General features: G+C 42.8%; 1 protein-coding gene across 8 annotated transcripts in view; it reads left to right on the top strand.

The window, feature by feature from the left end:
- ENPP2 (ectonucleotide pyrophosphatase/phosphodiesterase 2) overlaps nt 1-20,923 on the top strand; it is an 88,263-nt gene extending 67,340 nt beyond the window's left edge. For all 8 annotated transcript variants that reach the window (XM_088675867.1, XM_035124965.3, XM_088675869.1 and 5 more), the window contains 12 exons: nt 425-456; nt 1,907-2,034; nt 3,628-3,715; nt 4,325-4,412; nt 5,468-5,640; nt 7,149-7,197; nt 8,605-8,744; nt 9,594-9,729; nt 10,696-10,773; nt 15,412-15,544; nt 16,872-17,028; nt 20,281-20,923. In XM_088675867.1, coding sequence (XP_088531993.1) covers nt 425-456; nt 1,907-2,034; nt 3,628-3,715; nt 4,325-4,412; nt 5,468-5,640; nt 7,149-7,197; nt 8,605-8,744; nt 9,594-9,729; nt 10,696-10,773; nt 15,412-15,544; nt 16,872-17,028; nt 20,281-20,454 — 1,376 coding nt within the window. In that variant the 3' untranslated portion in view covers nt 20,455-20,923. The remainder of the gene's footprint in view (nt 1-424; nt 457-1,906; nt 2,035-3,627; nt 3,716-4,324; nt 4,413-5,467; nt 5,641-7,148; nt 7,198-8,604; nt 8,745-9,593; nt 9,730-10,695; nt 10,774-15,411; nt 15,545-16,871; nt 17,029-20,280) is intronic.

The following is a 20,923-nucleotide window of genomic DNA, read 5'->3' as shown; positions in this document are numbered from 1 at the left end:
TTGTGGAGGAGGGTCAAGATATTGACTGACATGCATGAAATTTCATATGGAGCTATATAATCCCTAGTGTAGTAAAAATAAGACATTTGGAGCAGGCATTTTTTTTTAAAAAAGTTTTTTTTTATGAACTGCCCTAGTAGGGCAGTAATTGTTCCTTGATAATTTGTCACACACACCCCTCCATGATGGCATCTGGGGCCGACCGCCCCCCCTTACCTATGCCCCTGGCTCTAGCACAAAGCATAAATGTTTCTTCCACAATCAGGAGACCCTTTCCACACATCTAAATGCATGGTTTGGATCCATCCCAGAATGCAAAATAAAAGCATTTTTAATATGAAAGCTAATTCTTGTAACTCAAAACTTTTTCTCTAGCTCAAGGTTCAGTTGATTTCACTCTTCCCCCCCCCCCTTTCTCCAACAGATGATCCAAAAGCCATTGTTGCTAATCTCACAGTAAGTATTCGCTTAGCACACACTCTTCCGGCTTCTAATTATGGGCTGAGCATTTACAGTGCTACTAACACGGAAATTGTTCAAGAGGATGATGATCAGACTATCATAAAGCCTCTTAAATAGGAGCGTTCATGGGTGTGGAAGAAAGCTCGTCATGATTTCCACTGTTTTGTTGCTGCTAACAGATTTTTATAACTTTTCTGGATGACATGCACCAACTTGATGCCTTAATTCTCTGAACACAGTCCCTTTATCCCATCCCTTTGGAAATGGGGGAAAAAAAACACGTATTTTCCAAGTAAATATTTTGCTAGCACTCCATTGAAAGAATTGACATCTCTGTTTTTAAAAAGTGGGGTGGGGGAAATGAGTTTAGACTCGGAATTTGGATCTTTGGAAAACGGAAGTCATCTTAGCATTGTGTTAACACAATCTCTTTCCACCCTCAGCACCCCAATCTTAAAAATTTTGGTGGAAGAAATTAAGCAAACAGCCTGTAACTCACTGCAATCAATTGCAGATGACAAACTCTCAGAGCCCAAACTGTGGTGGTTGTATCCAACCAAGTTATACTCGTAGGAGACCCATTTAAATTAATGGATCTAAAGCCCACTATTTTCAATGACTCTAACATTGGATTTGGGATGTATGAAGGCTTCAATTCCCCTTCTGCTCTTTCTTCATCACAATTGGCGCTGTTTCTGTTTTGCCACCGTTCAGTTTCCACCCAGCACTAAACTTTTCACGTTGCTGCCTGCTCTTTAGTGTCACTTTTGCAACTTACAAATTAAGCATAATCAATTATGTTATTATTTGCACACTGTTCATTTCAATGTGAAGGAAGCATCAAAACCAAGTGTGAAAATGTCATTCGTTGTGTGTCGGCCGCGGGCTTTAAAACAACAACATGGTTTTCAGCAAATACAAATTGTAATAGCTGGATTGATACCGATCATATTTGCTGGATTCATTTCCTTTCTAGACCTGGGATGGTCAATTTGTACTTCACAGTTTCCTACTGGAATTCTCTGACATCCCTACATTAGATGTTACTGTAGGTGTTTGGGTCCTGAAGCCTCAGCTCACTGCTTATGTGCCTGCAGCCTCAAGTTAAGTTCTCATCTGGGTGCTTGGCAAGGCTGCTTGAAACCCTGTGGAGCTGCTGCCAAGCAGAGTAGACAATACTAGTGGAGGTAGGCAAATGATCTGACTTGATATAAGCTTTATAAGAGATAAACTAGAGGGTGCACTGCTATTAAGTAAGGCTAGGTTTAGAAAGGGTTCCTGGTTCTGACAGCAGATGACTAGCTCAGTTGGTAGAGCATCAGACTCTTAATCTCAGGGTGGTGAGTTTGAGACCCGGACTGGGCAAAAAGGTTCATGCCCTGCAGTGGGTTGAGCTTGATGGCCCTCGTGGTCCCCTCTCCAACTCTACAATTCTGTGTTTCAGTGCAGGAAGCCTGACCAGCACTTCAAGCCGTATTTGAAACAGCATCTCCCTAAGCGTTTGCATTATGCGAATAACCGAAGGATTGAGGATATTCATTTGCTGGTGGAAAGAAGATGGCATGTGGCCAAGTAAGCAGACGTCTTCCTTCGCTTACGACTTTTTGCCTTTTGAGATTTCCAGTGAACTAGATCTAATGCCTGTAAAAAAGCAAAGCAATGAATTGAGCTTGGTTTCTTATCCATTGCTAAAGAAACCAGCCATGTCTGTATCAGTGACTGTTGACATACAGAATTGCTGCATGGTTACTCATTAGTCTTAAAGAGTCCTATAGAGAATTATAAAAACGTACATATTGCAAGCTGGACTCAAGAAAATTGAAGAGTTTCCTATCGCAATAATTTTTCTTTGATTTCCTTAGCGGCACAGCTATAACAGTGTGAATGATCCTCAGAATTATAAAAGAATATTGCTTAGGCTAAGGCTGCAATCTTAGCCCTGCTTATTTGTGGTTTACTTGTGAGTAGCTGTTGTTAGGATTGCAGCCTTAGTTTTTCAAGAGTTGAGAAGAGGTTTCTTGCTAAAAAAAATTCTAATGGTGTGTTTGATTTTCATTAACATTTAACTAGGGTGGGTGATTGTCTGTCTGGGGCCAGGTTAATTCAGTTCACAATTAAAGTTGAATCTTTCAAATTTGCAGTTCCCGGAACAATATGAAAACAGAAACGCAGCCTATCTGAATTTTTAGCTGCCCAATCAAAATAATGTTTACAAACATGCATATATTAGCGGGGAAATGTGGATGAAAGCAAAAATATTGGTGAAAATAACATGCAAAAATGTGTGGTATTAGGATAAATTGCTTGCATATACCGGTATATACATGTCAAAGCGTGCGTGTTGGGTTTAAATTCGGACAAAAATGTTGAAGAATTTTCATGAGGTTTGGGTTTTTTAAAAATTCCAAATTGCTGCAGAAATGTGAAGAATTGAATCTGAATTGGAAGTGAGAAGCAGAGAGAGTCAAAATTAACAGATCCTTTTATCCCTACCTTTGCGTGAATAGCTGCCTTTCTGCAATCGGGTCATTTCCAGATGACATGCTAATTGAGCATTCAAGCATATTTATTTGCACAAAGTGAGAGCCAGTGTGGTGTAATGGTTAAGAGCGGTAGACTCCTAATCTGGGGAACCAGGTTCGCGTCTCCGCTCCTCCACATGCAGCTGCTGGGTGACCTTGGGCTAGTCACACTTCTTTGAAGTCTCTCAGCCCCACTCACCTCACAGAGTGTTTGTTGTGGGGGAGGAAGGGAAAGGAGATTGTTAGCCGCTTTGAGACTCCTTCGGGTAGTGATAAAGCGGGATATCAAATCCAAACTCTTCTTCTTCTTCTTCTTCTTCTTCTTCTTCTTCTTCTTCTTCTTCTTCTTCTTCTTCTTCTTCTTCCAATGGTTCCGCAACCTTGCATCAAGCCATTGTTATCCCACATTTAGTGCATTGTTGCATCATTTCCCTTGCCGCTAAAAGTTAGGTTTGTAGTTCTTTTTTTGGCGGGGTTAGGGAGCAGGCTTGCCGCACAACCATGCCAAATCCGCTTCAGTTCTGCAACCTGAATTTGCTGGTCTGTGATTGAATCCCACCGGTAAAAAAAAGTGGCAGTCCATGGGGCATTTGAACTCCTTTGTGGTAGTAAAAAAATAACAACATATTCTTAAAACTTCTAGGAGACCTGGAGACGTGTTTAAGAAAATATCAGGAAAATGCTATTTCCACGGAGACCACGGCTATGATAACAAGATCAATAGCATGCAGGTAGGCGGTAGCAGAATACTGTACTTGAAGGTGGGATGGCAGGCATTGTTAACACAAAAGTAACATTCTTGAATTAGCTTAAAGGGTAGGCAGAATGCTTTATCTCCCAGCTGGTTAGTAAAATTGCTCTCCCTGCTCATTAGAGATTCAGAGGGATTGTGTATTTCCGCTCTTGGTGCTAAGCAGCACGGGGCTGAGATTGGAAATGAAGCCTCTGGCTACTGTTTGAGACGAGAAGCCAACATTACCTTCCCAATCCCTATTCCAGCACAGGAGTGGAAGTAGGTGGAAAGTCTCAAAGCAGAAGGCAACATTTCCAGCCATTTCACTCAAGCACTGGAGTGGACAAGGATGGATAGGGGTGTGTGTGTTTGTGTGTAGGAGCATCTGACTGCTTGTGTTTGTGACAGAGGGGAGACTACAGGTCTGGTGAGCGTGTTTGAACATTGTGTGTTTACGTACAGACATAGGCCACAAGCAGCTGGCACGTGGCCCTCGGAAGGCTGGCTTGAACATCAGTGTGGCCCTCTAGACAGCTGCTCCCAGATTACAAAATGCATTCGGCCACAATGACACTACTGTTTCTTCTTTTCTGTCTTTCTCTCTTAGACGGTCTTTGTAGGCTACGGACCTTCATTTAAATTCAGGGCAAAAGTGCCTCCTTTTGAGAATATAGAACTTTACAATGTGATGTGTGGTAAGTGGAAACACTCGTTTTCTCTTTCTTTCTTTCTTTCTTTCTTTCTTTCTTTCTTTCTTTCTTTCTTTCTTTCTTTCTCTCGTTCTCTCGTTCTTTCTTTCTTTCTTTCTTTCTTTCTTTCTTTCTTTCTTTCTTTCTTTCTTTCTTTCTTTCTTTCTTTCCTTCTTCTGTTCTAGGACCGCATTTTTCTTTTGAGCAGTTCTGTTGCAGGCTGAAGAGCAGAATCCTATATTGTTGCCTCTTGCAGGGCGATCTGCCATGCTTCCTTAACTCCCATTGCCCTGTCCCAGCTCCTGCCAAACTAGCAGTTCGAAAGCACACCAGTGCAAGTAGATAAATAGGTACCACTGCAGCGGGAAGGTAAACAGCATTTCCGTAAGCTCTGGTTTCCGTCACGGTGTCCCGTTGAGCCAGAAGTGGTTTAGTCCTGCTGGCCACATGACCCAGAAAGCTGTCTGTGAACAAACACCAGCTCCTTTGGCCTGAAAGCGAGATGAGCGCCGCAATCCCATAGTCGCCTTTGACTGAACGTAACCATCTAGGGGTCCTTTCCCTTTCCCTTAACCTTAACCTGCCCTTCAGCAAAAGTGCTTTCAGTGTGGCTGACAAATAATAATAATAATAATAATAATAATAATACCCCAGCAATCATTAAAATTCAGATAATGTTACAACGTCCAGGAGTAAAACATGGTGGCCAGGTGAAATTGGGTTAAGCAGAGATTGAAAACATGTTCACCTGATGGGGAAGACTGTTTCTGTCTCTCTGCCGGTCTCTCCATCATCTATCACTTTCCACACATGCCTCGAGGCATTGTGTGACATGCAATAATAACAGTTAAAAACAGCACAGGCAATAACACCAGATGAATTTAAAAACAAGAAGAAGTAACAGCCATGGCAGAACCCTCTCCTAAAGAACAATTTCCTGTATATAAGTTGCTGCCTTGGCAGACAAGGGGCAAATGTCTCCTTGCCTTTCAGTTTGTAGTCTTGAAAGTGCCACAGTGAGCTGGCGTGCAGAACTTGGTTTCATTCTATGCACCCTCCAGATCTTCTTGGATTAAAGCCTGCTCCTAACAATGGAACCCACGGAAGCTTAAATCACCTCCTCCGGAGCAACACATATAAGCCAATCATGCCAGAAGAAGTTACTCGGCCGCTCTATCCTGTGGCTACAACACCTTCGTCTGACTATGACCTGGGATGCACCTGTGAGGACAAGGTAAGGCCGTGGGAAGCTCTGGCTACCCGGAAGGTCCACCAGGCAATTGCCTCTTTGAATGTCTGCTAGCAATGTCTGAAATGCTTCATGACTCGTAATCTGGGGAACCGGGTTCGCTTCCCTGCTCTTCCACATGCAGCTGCTGGGTGACCTTGGGCTAGTCACACTTCTCTGAAGTCTCTCAGCCCCACTCACCTCACAAGTGTTTGTTGTGGGGGGAGGAAGGGAAAGGAGAATGTTAGCCGCTTTGAGACTCCATAGGGTAGTGATAAAGTGGGATATCAAATCCAAACTACTACCTGTACTACTCTTCTTCTTCAACGTGACCTGGCAAGTGATACCAATCATTCTCTCCTGGACTGCCATTGAATGTGTCTCAGGTTGCCTATAGTAGGCTGATTTTTCCCCTTGCAATGAGCAATACTGGTCTCCTCCCTGCTGCTGTTGATGATGAGGAGGAGGAGAAGGAGGAGGAGGCAAAGAGCAAGTTCCACTCCCTAGAGTGGTTGTAAGGAGATAAGTGCTGGCTGAGGTCGATCTTGGTAGATCCAATGGCACCCTGGTACCCAAGAAACCTCCAAGCTGCACCCCTTCCCCAGGAACCTCACGGGGGTGTTAGTTTTTCTCCCTTAAAAAATTACATGGAGCTGAAAGGAGGAAGTTGGAAGAGTGGTTCTCTGTTCCACTTCCTGTTTCAGCTCTATGTGCCTTTCAAGGATCAGGTTAATTCTACTGGATCTGACTTTTACCCAGGTCCATTGGGGAAGTGTTGCTTGTGCATATGTTTGTTTTGGGGGGGAGCCTGGGAGGCAAACAAGGGGAAGGGGAGAGTAGTCACCAAAGTGCCTACTACAGCACTTGCCGAACAATCCAAATGTCACAGTAAGCCCCCAAAGGTTGGTAACCCCTATGACTTTGGTTTTTAAAAATCTAAGCCTTTGTATGTTTTTTTTTTTTTGCTGCAAAGGGAGCCAGTTTTCAAATGCTAAGATGATGTGGCATGCAGACTCCTGGAGAGTTGGGGCCTGGAGTCTTGCCTAATGAGAGATTCATGCCCGTGTCCTGCTATAAGGAGGCTTGCAGGGCAAAGCAGTTGACTTGACTGCTGCTTGAACCTTGCACAAATCTATCAGTCTTCTCAGTTTAGCTGCATGGATTGGCCTGGGCATCCTACCAAGTAGAGGACTGTTCAGACACTCATCAAGAGAAGACCTTAGACAAAGAACTGAGCGGATTTTTACAATCCCTTTTGATCTGGCATGCATGCAGAACTTTAGCATATTCTTTCTCGTCAGTAGTTGCTTGCAAAGGGTATAGCAGAGACGTGTCCTTACAAATTTGGAAATCTTACCCAGAGCCCTTTTGACAGGACTAGTCTTGCTTTGCAAGGTAAATATTGAGAACGGGAATAAGAGAATGTTCTCTTAGTCCAGCCGCCGATCTTTTAGTTCAGCTGCCAATCTCCTATGTGCCCTGTGTGTATGCTTTCTTTCTTTCTTTTTTACTAGAATAAGTTGGACGAACTCAATCGGCGTCTTTATGTCAAAGGAACGGAAGGTGAGGACACGGGGGCCAACTCAGTAAAATGAACCATTTTATTTCTCATGCTTAGCTTACTAAACTGCCAGTTTAACATGATAAGAAACCAGCCAGCATCTTGTGCATTTCTAACCAGGCAAATTTTGCTAGAAGTTGTTTAGGGAGTGTATGCACCCCTCACTCAAATCCCTTGCTGTCTATCTGCTCCCTTCCCTTCTGCCACACGTAATAGTTGCCGTGGCTGCCGTGCTTTGGTGGCAGCAGGCATGAGCTAAAGGGCAGAGCACTTTGATTCCCGTGGCCAAAGATTCCCCTGGGAAATGTAGTTTTATAAAACTAGGTGCTGGGGAGATGCCTTGCCTGGAAGCTTGTCACTGGTGGAGCGGTTCGTGCGCTCATGCGCACATGTGGAGAATCAGTTGGGGGGGGGGGGAGTTGAGTGAGCAGAGTCTGAACCAGATAAGAATGATTGGGTGTTGTAATACTTGTTTCTTATTTGAGCCCGGGAACGCAAGTTGCAGCAACACTGGCTATCTTTAGAGCACTTCTGAATGTTCAGAGGGAAACCCCACGCTGTCGCATGATTGCTTTCAACCCTGGAAAGCAGACTGATTTTACTTCCAGTGTGCTTAAAGACAGCTGTGTGTATCTTGTATTTTTTTAAAGGTGTACACAAGTTCAGTGTGCTTGCAAGCAGGGTCTTGCAGGCGTTCAGGGCCGGCCCTAAGGCAAGGCTGGGTGGCGCAATGCACCAGGGCACTGGGCCACCAGGGGGGCCCGCCCGCCGTGCTGAGAAACGGGGCGGGGGGGGCGCCAGAGGGATCGTCACGCCAGGGCGCCTGATATGCTTAAGACGGCCCTGCAGGCGTTGATTAGACCATGAGGTTCATTGTAGCTCTCTGATGAGTATACACTCGGTGGCTGGCTAACCTAGGTTTGCCATGACATAATGTTTGTGCAAATATTTAAATGTATATGCACCAACAACTTTCACATATACAAGGAGATTCAAAAATGTGTACAAAATCTCATGCTCGAAGTCTTAAAAGTCCAGTATAAAGTGCAATAATCAATGTCTGGGCACCGGAAATTGGGCAGCGCCGGCACCGGAAGTCGCTTCTACGCATGTCATGCTGGCCCCGGATTTTTCAATCCGGGAGTTGGCAGATATGCCCTAGTCAGCTTGCAGCAGAGTTGACATTTGAAGAGAGGACTACCCAAGCATACTTTATGCTGCTTTGCAATACTGCTCCCCAAATTACTGTGGAAAAGCTTCCTAGTATCAGATAGTGGTGCAGAGATCACAGGTGTGCCTGATTATTGTGGTTTGGAGGGGTTTGATTTATATATACATATATTTCTTCGCTAAGTGGCTTTTATACATGTATAAAATGTGTCCCACCCACAATCTTCTGTTACTTGCAGATAACAAGCACCTCCTCTATGGTCGCCCAGCTGTTCTTTACCGTACAAAATACAGCATTTTGCACCACCACGACTTCGAAAGTGGCTACAGCGAAACATTCCTGATGCCTCTCTGGACGTCCTACACTATTTCAAAGCAGGTGACTGTTTTCCTGAATCTCTTAGTGCTCTCCCCAGGGAGGCTCACCGGGCACCTTCATTACATACTTTTAGGCTCCAAGCGAAAACATTCCTCTTCTCCCAGGCCTTTGGCTAATTAAAGAATCTATGGCCTTTTAAACTGTGTGTGTGTGTGTGTGTGTGGTGGGGGTATTGTTTTTGTTTGTTGCTATGTTACTTTTTTTGTTTTCGTATTGTAAACCACCCTGTGATCCTTGGATGAAGAGCAGTACAGGGATTTGATAAATGAATAAATCTGTGGGTGACAGGATTCTGGGTTTTCAGTCTAATCCAACAGGACTCTCCTCCTGTACTCCAGGGTGTGAGATGGGGAATTGGGTTTGCATTGCTTATCTAAGTATGAAACATGCAGGAGAATAGGCTCTTTTAAGAAATGGTGTACTTGGGTTGGTCTTTTTCGGAACAGCAATGGAAGAGTAGGCATTAGATTTCTGTGCAGTAGTACCTCGGGTTAATAACTTGATTCGTTCTGGAGGTCCGTTCTTAACCTGAAACCGTTCTTAACCTGAGGTACCACTTTAGCTAATGGGGCTGCCGCCGCATGGCTGCTACGCGATTTCTGTTCTCATCCTGAAGCAAAGTTCTTAACCCAAGGTACTATTTCTGGGTTAGCAGAGTCTGTAAACTGAAGCGTCTGTAACCCGAGGTACCACTGTACTTACTAGAGGATCCATATTTTCCTGCTGATAAATTCTGAATATTAAGCAGCATCTAAGTAAATGAAATAAACAGCAGTATTTCTCCTCCTCCTTCTCCTTCTCCTTCTCCTTCTCTTTCTCTTTCTCCTCCTCCTCCTTCTTTCAATGCAGGCAGAGGTGCCTGGAGCCACAGAGCAGCTGGCCAACTGTGTGAGACCTGACCTGCGCATCTCTCCAAGCAATAGTCAGAGCTGTACGGCCTACAGAGTGGACAGACACATGTCTTACGGATTCCTTTTCCCTCCCCGTAAGCTTAAATTTTGATTTGGGGCACGGTAGCTACAGATTCTGTTGCTCGCTGGCCATCTGTGCCAGTCCAGATGATGGTGATGGAACCTGAACAGGGCTCCAAACAAGGGGACAGTGAATGCATATGGGAGAGAACTTGCTGCTTTTTGTTGCTGCGGTTCCCACAGCTGAAGAGGCAAGCCGCTGCATAAGCTTGAGCGGCAGCAGGTCTCTTTCAGTTTAGTATCCTCCCAAGTGATCTCGGGGCAATGCTGAGCACACATATACTCTTCCCAGTGCAGAGAACCCTGCATCCTCCAACACTAACTTGAGATGTTGTTAATTTACCCAAAGTAAATCTGATTTATTTTATATCGCCTCTCAGGCTTCTGTTCCTTGATACCAAGGTATATTTAGCACTACCCCTTTAGGGATATAATATTATTTCAACATTATACTATTATTTTGCTGGTGGTGTGCAAAAATCTATTCTGCAGTCAGACCCAGGTACATGCCGCAGAAAGGAAGAAGTAGGTAGGTGCAGATTTCATGCAGCAGCAGAAAAATCTGAACCCAGAAAAACGCACCCAGGGGGTCCATGGCATCAGGGCAACCCAGTCAGATGTGCAGGGTACTTATTATTATTATTATTATTATTATTATTATTTATCATTATCATCACCTTATTTATCATTATCATCACATTTCTTTTTTTTTTTTTGCCCATAGGAACGCGTTAATTAAATTTCAGTGCATTCCTATGGGAAACCGCGATTCGCAAGATGAATTTTTCGCAAAACGAATTCGTCTTGTGAGTCACCATCAGACCGCAAGATGCCCTCGTCTTGCGAAAAATTTGTCTTGCAGGGCACTCGTCTTGCGAGGTACCACTGTACAGGGGATGTCTGTCCTTGCAGCATCTCAGTAGATACCATAACCACCAATATAAAGTAATTCTGACAGGATGTATCTTTTTCTCTTTCAGAACTCAGTTCCTCAGCAGATGCAAAATACGATGCTTTTCTAATAACAAATGTCATTCCGATGTATCCTGCCTTCAAAAGTACGTACCTGGTTCTGATCTGCATTGGTAAAACTCTGCTTCTGGCTCTTCTGCACATGTGTCTGCTTTCAATGCCAGGGCAGAATCCTTGGGGGGAAATGAGTCTACCTGGTAATTTCACCTTCCTGGTAATTTCAACGTGCACCAGGAAGCAGGGAAAGATCAGATTGTGCGTGCATGTTGTAAATCAGTACTTTTAATGTTATGTTTTAACAGTACCGTTCACAAACCTTCTCATAACTGTAAAGTTCATGAAAGCATCAATCATATAAATAACTCCCCAGCTATGATTTTATGAGGGGCATTTTCATGCTACCCCATAATGTAATTTGATTTATTAGCAGCTTGCAATAAATAAATAAAATTAACCATAAAATCAAACCACAGAAACAAACATCACAAACTGTCTTCCACTGCCCAAAATTAAAAACATAGATTTAAAACTTGGCTGCCCCCATCTGACTACATATGTTTGTTTACAAGGCTTGGTCTTTATGTGCCACTGAAAAGACCACAGAAATGGCACCAGGCAAGGCTCCCTAGGAAAGCTATTCTATAACCAAGGTGCCATTACTGAAAAGGCCCTCTCCCTGCCTCACTTTACTTGGGAGCTCCACCCAGAGCGCAACCGAGGAAGAGGGCCAGCACTTTAAACTGGGCCCAGAAACAGACTATGAATACAAAAACCAACATCATGCAAACCCAAAATTAATAATAATAATAATAATAATAATAATAATAATAATAATAATAATAATAATTTGTTATTCATATGCCTCCCATCTTACGGGGTTGCCCCAGCCATTCTGGGCAGCTTCCAATAAATTAAAACATCATACACAGTAGAACATCAAACATTTAAAAATTCCCCATACAGGGCTCCCTTCAGATGTCTGCTGAGAAGGAGACACACTGAGCTGAATAAAATAAAAAAATTCCTTCAGTAGCACCTTAAAGACCAACTAAGTTTATATTTTGGTATGAGCTTTCGTGTGCATGCACACTTCTTCAGATACACTAGAAACAGAAGTGTCAGACCCTATATATATACAGAGGGTGGTGGGGTGGGTGGGAATGGGAGATGGGCTGATGGGAGTGGTAAACCTGTAGATGGGTGTTAATGGCTGCTGATGGGTGTTAATGGCTGCAGCCATTAACACCCATCTACAGGTTTACCACTCCCATCAGCCCATCTCCCATTCCCACCCACCCCCACCACCCTCTGTATATATATAGGGTCTGACACTTCTGTTTCTAGTGTATCTGAAGAAGTGTGCATGCACACGAAAGCTCATACCAAAATATAAACTTAGTTGGTCTTTAAGGTGCTACTGAAGGAATTTTTTTATTTTGCTTCGACTCAGACCAACACGGCTACCTACCTGTAACTTGAGCTGAATAAGACAGCAGAGGATCTCCTCCGGAAGAATTGTTTATTTGAACATTCGTCCTAATTTGCTTGCACAGAAGCTATATGCCTTCCTGTCAATCAATTGCCGCCCCATACTTTTTAATGTGCTTCCCCATCACTTTCCTAACTGCAAGAAGCCTAGATTTTTTTTACAAGTGGATTTGATGTGACTGAGCACTTTTAAACCACTTGAATTGCAAAACCGTGAGTTTCCAGTGTGCAATTTAATCCCTCCCTAGGAACGCTGACAGACTGGCAGCGACTCATGAGCGAGTCTGTAAAAGCCTTGGTGCCTAAATGGGGCCATTGTAGGCACTGCTTGCCTGCGGAAGGCATCCTAAAAAAACCAAAAACAGCACAGGGCAAATAGCATGATCCACCTAAAAGCACAATGTTGGGGAACTACAGTTGGCATCTATGTGTGCTTGCATGCGTAAGGTCATGTGTAAGGACAGCAAAAGAAACCCATCCTGTTTTTGTAGGCAAGAACAATGTGATATCTGTGTGGTGCCCATGGCAATGCCAGCCTCGGAGTGGCACTGTGTATTTCCTTTGTTTTGGACCGGCCAGAGGGAGGGAAATGAGAGAACAAAACATGGGAGCAGGAAAATAAAAATAAAAACAGAAAAAATAAAATGAATTTGTATGATCTGCTGGTCTTGGATATTTGACCCAAAAGCATGGGAAGTGAATCTTTGAATACTGTGCCATGTTTTTAAATATGAATGCATAAACACAGAATTTGTGGATTATGTACTATGTTTTTAAAAAGAATTGTCCTTGAGAATTATGGTTTTAGAATTGTTAGTTAATGTAATCCTAGTAGCATGATAATGCAGGCAATTAAATTTAATGATTTAAAATTGCACAAAGTTTAGAAATATGTGCTTTATGCTTGTTTGATTTGTTTACTCTTTGATGTTTCTTTTCCCCCCCAATAAAGATATTTTAAATTTATAGATAGATAGATAGATAGATAGATAGATAGATAGATAGATAGATAGATAGATAGATAATGCAGGCATACATATCATTTCTATCAATAAAAACATCCATTAACCCCCCTGGTTATAGCAATGCAGATTAGTATAAATTTCCTGACAGCCCCACTTTGTCAATTCCAGAAAATGACCAACAAGGTCCATGTCGTGTGGTCTACTCAAACAAATTCCGATTCTTACCTTTTTTGTTAAAATGAATTACTAGCAAAATGCCCATAATAGTGGTGGACTTGGGCGTGTGTGGAGACTTTGCTGGTGTGTTACAAACCACCCTTAGGGGTGTACTGTGTGTGCACTCTTTGTGCTGCAGGTATGCATTGTGCCAGTGTGGAATTCCTGATTGCGAGGGATGTCCAGTGTCAATGCTCACAGCAGTGCTTTGCAATGTTCCATATAGGAATGAGCTGCAATCACTCAATATAGGCAAGAGAGTAAAAGGTGTAGCTGAATGAACTGTAAGGGGCTAACTATGCTCCCTGCCTCTGGTGAACATGGTCAGTGAGAACTTTGCCTCTTCCATATATATATCCAAATATAAAATTATAGCAGTCCAAGTACATAACCATAAACTGAGATCACTACGGTGATGACTTTTTTCATTTCCCTCTATCATAATTTGATGAGCTTTCATTAAAGATTTAGATAAAATCTTACTTTCAAAGAGATTTGATAAAAAAAACCTCACGCACAAAATGATTTTAAAAATTTTATTTATCAGTTTTTTGACCATTTTTGAAGTCACTGTAAGCAGATATAAAACTGAACCCAAGCTTTAGAGTCACATATATACAACATTATATAGGGTCATCAAACACACAAGGAAGCTTTTTGTAGCTGCAGTAACAGTATAGAGGGCGATGTTTTGCTACCTCTCCTGTAGGGTCTGCTGGCTGAGTTTTGAGGTCCCAAAAAGGGGCTTTTACCTTGCGCAGGTGTGACATTTGTATACCCTATGTTGCTAAGAACACTCCCCATTGTGGAATGTGGTGTTGTGTCCAAATTTGATACGAAATATATATAGAATTGTTAATACAATTTTATGAAATGGTAAAACGGCATACAAAAAAAATAAAAACGGTTTGTGCGTGCCCTTTTTTTAATATTTCAATGGAATATACCTCATTTTAGTCATTAATAGGCAAAGGTTCATCCATTTGTGCTACAGGAAATAATTTTTGAGAAAAAAATTGAAAAAGTCATCACACTAGAGATCACTCTGAATTTCACGACATCCCCCCACTTCCTCCATGGGGTCCTATTTTTAACATTTACAGCTGCATATTCTTCCATACTCTAAATTTTGTAACAGTCCATATTATCAGTAGTATTTTTTTTGCATTACAAGTGGAATTAAAATCCTGCTAATGTTTCCATCTGCTGCAGTGGTCTCCTAGATAAAAGAACTTCGCCTCTTCCTACATGTGTAGCTCAATCCTGGTCAGTGGCAGAGCAAGCCGAACGGGCACCTTGCCCATGGGGCAAGGCGAGCTGGAGCAGGACGCTCCACAGGGCCTCCGAGGAGTCTGCCTGCCTCCTGCCACCCAGCCGCCTTACAGCTGGCGGGGAGGCAGCGGGCAGATCATTTGGGGCAGTGTAGAGCCTGTGGGCGCCCGGGAGAGACACATGGCTCGGGCGCACTGCAGGCCCTGCAGTGGGTGCCACCTGGCATTTTGTCACCCCCCCTCAGTGGTGACAATTGGGGTGGCCCGCCCCCACCACGCCCCCTTCCTCCCCCCCGATCCTGGTTTCTCTTTCTTACATCCATTTTTATTAAAAGTTTTCAACGTAAAATACAATAAAAGCCAAACTAATCTAGAGAAAGGAAATAAGAAAAAAGCAAGAATAAGAAAAGGGAGAAAATAAAGGAAGAGGAAGAGAAAGTAAATACAAGGCCCTCTATCACAATGATAACTTAACCCTTATTCCACACACAGAAGAGGGATCCCTTCCGACTATCCCCTGGGAGCTTCCCCCTCTTCTCCCAGCCTGGGAGGTCCTCCCCGCTCTGCCTTTCATTCAGGCCTCTTCATCTTCTGCCATCCCCTTCCTGTGTGCATCTTCATTCATCCAAGATAGAAGACTTCAAAAAATCAAAGCATAAATAAATGCATATAGAATCAACAGAAGTTTCTCTTTCTTAATCCACATGAGAAGTGACTTTTATTTCCTCTTATTGCCTTTAAGGATAATTTGTACTCTCTCTCTCTGTCTCTCTTTTAAATTCAGAGGTGTGGAATTACTTCCAACGGGTTTTGGTGAAGAGATATGCCATTGAGCGGAATGGAGTCAATGTTATAAGCGGCCCGATCTTTGATTACGACTTTGATGGTTTGCATGACACGCCGGACAAGATAAAGCTGTAAGGATCTTCTCCTCTAGGCCGGAGTCTCTTTTGAATGCCAACCTAGGAGTTGAACTGAACACTGGGACTTAGCTATGGGTGCATGGGATTGTGCTATGACAGGCACGTCCAACTTAAAGTAGGCTGTGATCTACGATCCAATATAAAAACTGGCAGTGATCTACCACCCAGGGATAGGTACAGGGTGGGCGGCTGCTGGTTGTTTCCCCTGAGGGGGCAGGAATGGGTGCAGGGTGGGTGGGCACTGGCTGCTTCCCCCGACATGGCAGGGGTGGATGCGCACGTGCAGTGTCAAAACAGCCCATTCCAATGTCTCCAACGGAGGGTGGGTGGCAATCGACCAGAATTCATTACAGGATCTACTTGTCGGTCACGATCGACACGTTGGACAAGGTGGTGCTATTATGTACCCTAGGGAAACCTCCTTGCTCCCTTGGGTCTGAGCCCTGGCCCAGCCCATGTCCGAGCCTGCATCCCTATTTGCTAATCCCGCATGCAGGCTAGGGTCTGGCTCCTGATAAGCGCCGCAGGCTTACATCCACGCCACCTTATCCAGCCAGGGCACCGATGCTGCGATTTCCCTGTCGGGTCCTTAGAGGAGCCTCTGTCGTCCTGTAATGCTGCCCCACCGAAAGGGGAGACCGGACTTCTTGGAAGTTTGCTGCTTTGGGTAGATTCCTACTGACTTGTTTGGGGCTCTGGATTCCCCCAGGATCAGATTGGTTCAGAAAATAATGCAAGTGGGGTGCAAAGTTTTTAAAAACCCATACCATACAATAACACCTAGAGCAGTGCACAGTGTGGCATTTCAGCATTAAAGACAAAGTACTTGAACACAGCGTAAAACCAATACCAAGTCTACAGCTCCAAAATACATTTTTAAGCACTTTCTATGCTTTTCTAATAAGGTGTTTCCCTTATCAGATTTAAAAGGATTAAATTTCAAATCATGGTAATAAATGCAGTTGTATTGGTGGTAGGGCTTTTTGCTTTGGATATTTTAACACACCTGTTTCCATGTGTGTGTGAAAAGGATCTTGCCATTGTTTTGGAAGAAACCTTTGAGGTGTTGTTGAATTCCCAAATCATCAGCGTTCCTCCCTACTGACGCCATGATAGCTGCAACCGAAGAGACTTGAAGTCCAGCAACATATTCTGGACAACCTAGTATCCCCACTTTTGTTGCAAAAAGTTGATATACTATAGATCCTTTTTAATAGGTAGCTGAGTTAGGGCAGTTATTTACCCAAAATCTGTTTCAACGTGTCCTTTATGTATGTTTGTAATTTTAAAAAATAACCCAAACCCCTCTCCTTTCTTCTAGGTATGTGGAAGGAAGTTCAATCCCAGTTCCAACCCATTACTATAGTATTATAACAAGTTGTTTAGATTTCACTCAGCCAGCTGACAAGTGTGATGGACCACTGTCTGTTCTGTCATATATATTCCCACACCGTCCAGACAATGATGAGAGCTGCTTTGTAAGTTCAAACAGATACCTTTGCTTTTTTTTTCTTATGAAACCAGAAAACAGGAAGAAAAGAGGGAGTAACTTTCAGTCTTGTTCGGCTGCAGTGATGTTCTGTCTGTTTGTTCTACCAAATGCAGGTCAGGAATTCTGTAACTGAGCTAAAAATCCAAAAAGTGAAACTTTCAGCCCATGCTTTAGAGGTGGGGTGAATTTCAGAGGAAGAGGAGCAAAATTTGCTGACACATCATCTGCTTTTCAGATGTTGGTGACCAGTGTGTATTCATTTAATCCTGAAAGAGAAAAGAAATAGGAAAGAGTTATATTCATATTTCATTCTGATTTCATAAATAGGAATTAAAACTTTATCCCGGATAAAATTTATTCCCACTTTAAAAAAATTATTTGTTTGGAGTTCCCATTGACATTTTTTGTTTTGTTTGGGAAATTATTGAGGACAATGAAACAAATGTGACTGCGGTGAACATGGTTTGAAATGATTTTAATGACCGAATACCGAAACAGAAGCAGGGTTTAATAATGGGAAGAAATGATGCAACAAGAACAGCAGCAATCTTCTATGCCCAAAGTTCTAATAACCTGAGAATTATCCAGCACTAATTTGAACTCTAATTCAGGGTGATAAATTGTGAATGTTCACGAGCATGGCCAACCAGGTCGAAAACAACAAGAAAATGACTTATAAAAACATGCTAGAATTCTCTCTCTCTCTCTCTCTCTCTCTCTCTCTCTCTCTCTCTCTCTCTCTCTCTCTCTCTCTCTCTCTCTCTCTCTCTCTGTAAAGCATGTTAAATCACTGAACTATGCAAAAGTATGCAGTTCATTAATTTCTATATACAGGCAACTAACTTTGAATTTATGTTCTGGGGATGGCACATAAACCCAAGATTGCCTATAGTTAAAACACATTGGGTGCTGTGGCGAGTGGGATGACCAACATTTTTTTATAGCATTTCCAGATGTTGTTAGACTGCAGCCTCTATCATCCAGCATGGCCAATGGTCAAGAATGATGAAAGTTGCAGTCCAACAACATCTGGAGAGCCAAGACTGGGAAAGGCTGCTTTTGAGATATAAGACTCCCAAGGACCACAGGTAAGCAATCACAGACTACTTAACATTGTAATTACTCTGGGCTTGCTTACCTGTGTTCCTCACAAGTTATGCTTATTAAGTATATTTACACAGCAAAAGAGTTCCATTGTGAAAACAGGCATAGGCAGCTGTATTTGCCATCTGCTTCCGTTGATTTAAACATGTAGAGATTTGCACTCAGCTTCTTTCCGATGGGGAACAGTTTGGTGTGTGCGTCTCTCCTCTAAGCACTCTTAAGGGCTTGGATGAACCATTTAACACATCCATACTTGGTTAGAGAGGTGCTACTTCTTCACAATTAATCGTTGCAAGTAGTAGCAATCATCTCTAGAGTGCTATCGGTAAATGAAGAGGAGAAGAAGTAAAGTCATTTCTCAAGGGGAGAGGAGAGAGGAGGTAAAAGGGAATGAAGGCAAATGCAGTTTATAGATTATCTAATAACAAATGGTAAGTTGTGTGTGTGTACACACTTGTACTAGTATAATGTATGAAAGGTATATTTTGAGCAGAGGACCAGAAAAGAGCAGGTATTTAACTATTCTATTTGCTGGTGGTTTATTGTTCAAAACAACCCGCTTCCACAAACGCAGAACTGTGTGTGTCCCCAAATATGTTTGCCTGTGTATGCTTTTAAGGAGGCGAGCAGAAAACAGCAAGCAGGGAAAGAGGGCAAAGCAACCCTTTTCTTCCTGCCAGACCTCTGTTTTAAAATCTCGGTAGTTGGAGCAGGTAATGGAGGATTTTTCTGGGGAATTTTTTTATTTTGAGTTGCCATCAGGGTTAACATTCTGGTGTCCTGGAATGGCGGGTGGAGAAAAATATTTGACTCACAAAACAATGTCTCAAATATGTAACTGCTCTGGATGTTCAAGATGGTTTCAAATGACACAGCACCACCTGGTGGCTGCGTACAACCTTCCAATATGGCCGTTGCATCCATGTGGGGATCCAATCGCCTTCTGTAGGGCCTAGAGGTAAACCCAACCTTTGCTAGCCTCTTGGTAACAGCAGTGTGGTTGGAATCACTTCACAGCCATGTAGAACCAGGCTGTGTGATGCTACGTGTTGTGTGAAACACGACTTTTTGGTTTAGAAAGCAGCCTTAAACATTGGACCCTTGCGTTTTTAGTAGTTAACGTCTTAAATCAAATATTGCCATGGAATACCGAAAATCTGGAACGAATGTAGGATAGCGAATGCAAACCGAAGTACTGTATTCAAAACTAACATGGTGCTGCGATTGCATGAGTCAGTCTCAGGGTTGTTGATCTGTGTCCCACATTGGGCAACATATTCTTGGACTAGATCACTTCCCTTCCAACTCTATAGCCAGTGCAAGATTTATGTATAAGCTAAACAAGCTATAGCTTAGGGCCCCACTCTCTTGGCCAACCATATACTTCTTCTTAATTGTATTTCACCATTAATACACTTCTTCTTAATTGTATTTCAGTTCAACAATTACTTTGATAAAATACATGTTTTGTTATGTGCAAATGGCTTTAGATACCTACCGGTATTAGGTCCATAAATTACAATATAGCATATATTCAAGGACAGCTGGACATATAAAGGACCCAGGTAGCGCTGTGGTTAAATCACTGAGCCTAGCGCTTGCTGATCAGAAGGTCGGCGGATCGAATCCCTGTGACGGGGTGAGCTCCTGTTGCTTGGTCCCAGCTCCTGCCAACCTAGCAGTTTGAAAGCACGTCAAAATGCAAGTAGATAAATAGGAACCGCTACAGCGGGAAGGTAAACGGCGTTTCCATGTGCTGCTCTGGTTTGCCAGAAGTGGCTTTGTCATGCTGGCCACATGACTGGGAAGCTATACGCCGGCTCCCTCGGCCAATAATGCGAGATGAGCGCACAACCCCAGAGTCGGTCACGACTGGACCTAATGGTCAGGGGTCCCTTTACCTTTACTTTACCTTCAGTAGCTTAGGACCCCGTTATACCTAAATCCAGCCCTGTCTACAGCTCTACTGTACATTCTACGAGACACCAACTTTCCCTGCGGGCTCTTCTCAACAAATTGCAAACCCTCTGTTTATAAAGACCGTAGTTCAAGTAAAATGAATTGATGGAGCATCGGATGCTCTCTTTAATAAGGGAGAGTTCATGTTTAGTCATGGTGCCTTTCTCAATTCCAGAACTCCTCCGAGGATGAATCCCGATGGGTTGAAGAGCTCTTGAAAATGCACACCGCCAGAGTACGCGACATCGAGCAGCTCACCAACTTGGATTTCTTCCGGAAGACCAGCCGAAGCTACTCCGAAATCCTCTCCTTAAAGACATATCTGCATACGTTTGAAAGCGATATTTAACCTTCCTCTTTAAACTCAGCCCATCCATCCTCTCATGAAGTGGTGTATATTTTTATATTATATTTATTAATTTGAAACAGGACATTAAAATTATTAGTGGTATTTTTGTTTGTTTGTTTGTTTGTTTGTTTGTTAATCTTGCATCAAATCTTAAAATATATTAAAGTCTTGTGTCAGTTGTTTTTGATTTGTATGTTTTGGTCTCTCCCTGTCCTTTTGGAGTGTTTGCTGACACTCAAGTCTCTTGGTCAAAGCTTTTCCGAATGGTGCTGCAGAGTTGATTAATTACTTGGAGGAAACCTTTTAATTTTTCCAGCACTCCCTTACCTTCTGGTTTTTTGTTTTTTCTTTAGTCCTGTACTGTGTATCAAACATGTAAAATGACAATTACTGTTAACTATGTGATAGACATATTTAAGCTCCATAGAGAATAGAAACTTAAATATAATAAAACCACACATTCAGTTTT

The sequence above is a fragment of the Zootoca vivipara genome, chromosome 8, assembly GCF_965207765.1.
Source record: "Zootoca vivipara chromosome 8, rZooViv2.hap1.1, whole genome shotgun sequence".
Classification (NCBI taxonomy): domain Eukaryota; kingdom Metazoa; phylum Chordata; class Lepidosauria; order Squamata; family Lacertidae; genus Zootoca; species Zootoca vivipara.
The sequence above is the reverse complement of the archived record's forward strand: the minus strand, read 5'-3'. Positions and strand labels throughout refer to the sequence as shown.